Source organism: Sapajus apella, unplaced genomic scaffold, assembly GCF_009761245.1.
Source record: "Sapajus apella isolate SASKATOON/1434 unplaced genomic scaffold, GSC_monkey_1.0 scaffold43, whole genome shotgun sequence".
Lineage (NCBI taxonomy): Eukaryota > Metazoa > Chordata > Mammalia > Primates > Cebidae > Sapajus > Sapajus apella.
Window position 1 is genome coordinate 813,118 of NW_022436983.1, and position 6,000 is coordinate 819,117.

The 6,000-nt window shown below is 55.5% G+C and overlaps 1 protein-coding gene across 2 annotated transcripts in view; it reads right to left on the reverse strand.

Moving 5' to 3' along the window:
- Positions 1 to 3,159: 3,159 nt before the first annotated feature.
- KLHL21 (kelch like family member 21) overlaps positions 3,160 to 6,000 on the reverse strand; it is an 18,264-nt gene continuing 15,423 nt past the window's right edge. Inside the window, exon 4 of one of the 2 annotated variants that reach the window (XM_032300255.1) lies at positions 3,160 to 4,685. In XM_032300255.1, the coding sequence (XP_032156146.1) occupies positions 4,392 to 4,685 (294 nt within the window). In that variant the 3' untranslated portion in view covers positions 3,160 to 4,391. Of the gene's footprint in view, positions 4,686 to 5,946; positions 5,976 to 6,000 lie in introns of those variants that run through there. The other variant, XM_032300254.1, reaches the window with a different exon arrangement.

Here is a 6,000-nt window from a genome sequence, read left to right on the forward strand (position 1 = left end):
CTCAGCTGGCAGGTTTCCCTTCTGTTGGGAAACCTCAGCTGAGCGACGCTGGGACAGGGTTCCTTTGGGGGCCAAACCTCTGGCCTTGGCTGCTCTCCACATCTGTATGCATGTTCCTCATTATTGCAGGATTTTAGAGTGGGGAACGCTGGCCAGATAGAGCACTACTATTCCTAATGTAGAGCTGAGGTGATGCCAGCCCTGGGGACAGAATTCATTGCCAAGCTTCTGGAGTTGAGTAGAGTGGTCGGGACCCAAGACGCTGGCCTTGTTGGGCAGAATCAAGGCTTGGGCCCAGTTAGTGTAGCTGAGCACGCCTAGGGGCCTCAGGAAGGCGGGGCTCTTGACTAAGCCCTGGGCTCTGGCATGGCCAGAGGGGACCCTTCCCTCAAGAGCAGCCTGGTCTAAGTGTCTAGGGTTTGCTGGTCCCAGGTTCTATAGCTATGGGGTGCTGTGTCAAGGAGCAAATGCACATAGGCCCTAGAGCATGATTTCTCACGTTTAAATTTCTTCCCAACTAAGTTGGCTCTGGGCAAGTTACTGACAGCTTCATTTCTCTACTTAAAATACAAAATTGCTGGGCGTGGTAGTGCATGTCTGTAATCCCAGCTACTCAGGAGGCTGACGCATAAGATTCCCTTGAACCCAGGAGGTGAAGGTTGCAGTGAGCTGAGATTGCACCACTGCACTCCAGCCTACGTGACAGAATGAGACCGTGTCTCAAAAAAAAAAGGCCCACTCTGGCTTCAGTACTGCTCCCCTTCCCAGCCAAGACACCGGCTTCGCCCTCAGGTTCAGATGGGCTCTGCAGATGGGAAAAACATGCTGAGCTGGACAGCTTGTGTGGATTCACAGCCTGGTTTGGGACTGTATTTGAAGGGCTCCACCTCCCGAGGTCCAAGGTCCATCCCCTTGCAGATGGGAGTCGCATCACCACCTGTACCACATCCTCAGGAAGGGCTGTGAGCACCAGGCCCAGACAGAGGACCAACAGGCAGAGACCAGCTTTGGAGCAGGCAGGTTTCCCCTTGCTCCACCTTTACTTCTTGGCCTCTCCATTTAAATGGAGACAAGGTCTCCCTGTATTGCCCAGGCTGGTCTTGAACCCCCGGGCTCAAGTGATCCTCCCTCCTCAGCCTCCCAAAGCACTGGAATTGCAGGTGCGAGCCACCACACCCAGCCTCTCAGGCGTCTTTTTCCACTGCCTCATCGCTTGCAACAATCTGAGATGAGAAAGGGCCTTGAAGGGCTCTGGGCCCACCATGACGCCAGCTCCTCCCACACCTGGCCTCAGCCCAAAGGAGTCCCAGAAGGCACAGTAGCAGGAGGACAAAGGGAATGACCCCAAATGGATGGGAAATATTTTTATTGCAAAAGGTACCAAAGGCACCCTAAAACCCTAAGCAGGATTCTGGACATGGAAGCCTACAGAATAGACAAAAATAAATACGTCAACCTGCCCAACCCTCTGGGGCAGGACTGGATGTGGACACTGGAAGGAGGGTGTCCTTTATCACATATGCATCTCTAAGTCATATAAATATAAAATACTAACGTAGATCAGCATTAAATACCAGTAACTGTGTTTTCATAACTTAATTTGTGCTGTAGACAGAGTTCTGTACACGTTAACATGTGGGGACAGTCCCGTGCCCAGGCATCCCAGCATCTATCCTGAAGTCAGTGTAAAGACACCCTTAAGTGGTGGGGACATGATAGCCCAGAAGCCACAGCAGAGGGGAACCGGGAGAGGAAGGGCCTGACCCTGGCTCCCCCAGCTGGTGTCCACAGCCATTGCTGCAGAGGCTGGTGCCTGCTCTTCCCCATCCTTGGTCTTTGAAACCCAAAGATGGGGTCCTGATGGTGGAGACCTGGGTAGGTCTGGAGAACAGACACAGGAGAGGGCACAAACCCAAGCCCAGCTCGTCCACCCTGGCTCGTACCACAGCCCTTGTCTGAGTGGCCGCGACAGGCCTGGAGTACGGCAGCTGCCAACCACAGCAAACCCGCAAAAAGAGAAAACAGGAACCCAGAGTTGTCTTCCACAGGGGCAAGGCCTCGCAGCCTAGCCCAGCCCGAAATGCCCTGTGCTGGCAGTCACCACACAGCCTGGAAAGCATGTCCTTGGGTGCCCAGCCCAGTGCCTGGGACAGTCAGGGATTGAGGGCCTGGCCAATCTTGTATGGCTGAACCCAACCCTTATATCCCTGATGCCAAGGGAGACAAGCTGCCCCACTGAGCTCAAACAACCTCTGGATGGGCTCGACAGCTCGCCAGGAAGTCAAGTGAAGGCTACAGGGCAGGGAAGCTCCCTGAGGGAGTTTGCACAGACCAGGAGGGCCCAAGGGGTAGCCCCAAGGAAGCAGAGGAAGGAGGAGGGCAGGAAAGGGCTGGGGCACAAGGCAAGCAATAATGCAAGAGGGTGCCCGGCGACAGGAAGCCCAGCCGCACCTCCACGCCACCCATAGGACTCCCAGCCAGGCCCCAACAGGCCTGGACAGTGCTGGGGCCCCATCCTCGGCCGTCCCACCAGAGCCAGGTGCACAGCAGGTGCCGGGAGATGAACATGACCCAAGGGAGAAGAGCTGCCACGAACTGTAACCAAACCAACCAGGGTGTTCTAGGACAAGATTTTCTTTCTTTTTTTTTTTTTTTTGAGACGAAGTTTCGCTCTTGTTACCCAGGCTGGAGTGCAATGGCACGATCTCGGCTCACCGCAACCTCCGCCTCCTGGGTTCAGGCAATTCTCCTGCCTCAGCCTCCTGAGTAGCTGGGATTATAGGCAGACGCCACCATGCCCAGCTAATTTTTTGTATTTTTAGTAGAGATGGGGTTTCACCATGTTGACCAGGAAGGTCTTGATCTCTTGACCTCGTGATCCACCAGCCTCAGCCTCCCAAAGTGCTGGGATTACAGGCGTGAGCCACCGCGCCCGGCTAGGACAAGATTTTCTAATGACAGCAATGTCATCCACAGTGTATGGATTGGGCTCTTCAGGAGCATGAGGGAGAGGCCAGGCAGTCCTGGCAGGTGTCCCCGGACATATTAAGGCAACCAGCCATGCCATCTGGCTAACACAAGGGTCTTAAGTGCAATCTAAGTGACAATGCGAGACCGTCTCCCGCTGAGAACATCTCTACAAGTTAGTTCACTAGAAAAGGCAATCAACGTCTGCTTTAATCTTAACGAGGAAAGCACAGTCTGAACGCCCTCTTCTCTAAAAAGGGAGGCAAGGACAAAAACTCAAGCCAAGACTCCTTTGGGTACTTTGAGGTGAAACTGACCATTTCCAAGAGAAAACCAGGGACTGCCAGGCTTCGGCGTTCACCTGAGCACTCCCGCAGAAAGCTCTGGCAATGGTACTTTACAGACTTGAAAAATCAAACAAAGCTGACCCTATACAGCTTCCTCTTAAGGTCAAACTCTAAGCATTTCAAACCTTGAAACCAACCACCAAGGCCACCTCCTGCCCAGGACTTCCCTTTGAAGCTGTGGGACTCCTCATGCCCAGGCCCGGCAAGGGCACGGGCACCACAGCTGTTTGCCTGGCTGGGTGTCAATGACTGCCTTCCAGGGCCTCCTGGGAAGGACCTATGGCCTGGCGTTGAGACCTCCCCTGGGCTTCTGTCCCAGGATGGTGAAGGAGACGGTGAGAGGTGAGGACGCAACAGCCAGTCGCACGTGGGAGCGGGGGGGCTATGGCTGGGGAGGCCCAGCATCTGCCATGGCCACATTCTCTTCACCCCCAAGGTCCACATCCCCGCTCACGTCCCACTGTCCCGGTGCAGCCTCTGGAGGCCAGCCCTCTGAGGGGTTCGGATGTAAGCCCCGGGGAGGGGCTATGAGCTAGGGAGGCAGGCCCCATCCCCTCTGGGGAAATGGTCCCCCAAGACACCCCCGGTCATGGAATTTGGGACCCCACTTCAGTCTCTGCCTGATTTGCTGTTCCAGGTCCAGGCCATCCTCCAAGCTTCACGGGAGGACCCCTCCTCCCTTCACGGGAGGACCCCTCCTCGCTTCACTTGTCCCTCTCAAGTCGTCCTCCTCACCTAAGGTGGGAGCAAGTAGGTGCAGGTGACAGCAGCAGGAGGGGTATGCTCTGCGTGGGTGAGCTGCGATCCGCAGGCTAGGGGTGACCTCCGAGACCCGGAAACACGTGCGGGCAGGAAGGTGGCTCTCCCTCAACGTCGGGAAGGGCGTTCACGATGGCCTCTGACTCAGGCTCTCAAGGCACAGATACCTTCAGGCACCGGATCCTGGGCTTGCGTGGCTACCCGAGAGCCTGTGCTCCACCTGTGAGCCCAACCTGTCCTCATACATGAAGGAGTGGGGCACTGCCCCACAGAGGTGCCAGTTACCTGCACCGAGGCCCGGACCGGGCCGGACCAGGGCTAGTGCAGCTCATTAGGGTCCCGCAGCGGCCGGGGTTGGCCTGGGTCCACATCGTTGTTGCCACTGTCCAACTCGAAGCCGCGCCCACCTGAGAAGGTCTGGGGCATGAACTGGCGGAAGATGCTGACACTGCCATGCCAGAAGGTGGGTTCTGGGAGCCGCCCCACCACGCTCCACGCACGAGTCTCTGGGTCATAGGCCTCTACCACGTCCGAGAGTTCAAATGTATTGTCATATCCTCCGGAGACATACAGCTTTCCTCCAAGGACAGCCAGGCTGCCCCCCACGTGCACCTGTGGCCCAAAAGGATGAGTGAGCAGAGGTCAGAGGAGAGGGTAGGGCGGGGCCCCACCTGAGGACCCATGGGAGACAAGGCATGACCTATCATCACCCCAGAGTAGTAGCCTTGCCACTCCCAGAAAGAAGCAGAGAAACCAACCCTCTTCCTACACCCCGCTGAGGAGAACAGGCCTCCCCAGGGGCAGCTGGGCCTTCCCTGTGATGATGACAGCACCTGCTGCAGTGCCAGCCCTCCCTGTGTGCAGGCCATGCTGAGCAGCACTTCCTACGGTCTCTCTCAGAAGCTTTGCAGTAGCCCTCTGGGCTGGGCACTAATGTTTTCCCCATGTTACAGATGGGAAAACTGAGGCTTGTGTGGCTGACACTGGCAGAGCTAGGCTCTGAACCATGAGGCTGGATGATTCCTTCCATCTTTCCCAAATTCACTATGACTATGTGTAGCTTACTGTGGGGAAAACAGAAAGTTAGGTCTCTTCTTTTTTTTTTTGAGATGGAGTTTCACTCTTGTTGCCCAGGCTGGAGCGCAGTGGCATGATCTCAGCTCATGGCAACTTCTGCCTCCTGGGTTCAAGCAATTCTCCTGCCTCAGCCTCTGAAGTAGCTGGGATTACAGGTATGTGCTACCATGCCTGGCTAGTTTTTGCATTTTTCAGTTGAGATGGGGTTTTCCCATGTTAGCCAGGATGGTCTCAATCTCTTGACCTTGTGATCTGCCTGCCTCGGCCTCCCAAAGTGCTGGGATTACAGGCATGAGCCACCGCGTCTGGCCTAATTTTTTCTATTTTTAATAGAGATGGAGTTTCTCCGTGTTGGTCAGGCTGGTCTCAAACACCCAAACTCAGGTGATCCGCCTGCCTCGGCCTCCCAAAGTGCTGGGATTATAGGGTGAGCCACTGAAGTCTGGCATTCTCTTTTTTTTTTTTTTTTTGAGATGGAGTCTTGCTCTGTAGCCCAGGCTGGAGTGCAATGGCGCAATCTCGGCTCACTGCAACTGTCGCCTCCTGGGTTCCAGTGATTCTCCTGTCTCAGCCTCCCGGGTAGCTGGGATTACAGGCGTGCACCACCACAGGAGGCTGGGAAGTCGAGGCTGCAGTGCGCTATGATCACACGGCTGCACTCCAGCTGGGTGACAAAGTGAGACTGTCTCTTAAAAATAAATTAAAATTAGGCCGGGCGCGGTGGCTCAAGCCTGTAATCCCAGCACTTTGGGAGGCCGAGGCGGGTGGATCACGAGGTCGAGAGATCGAGACTATCCTGGTCAACATGGTGAAACCCCGTCTCTACTAAAAATACAAAACATTAGCTGGG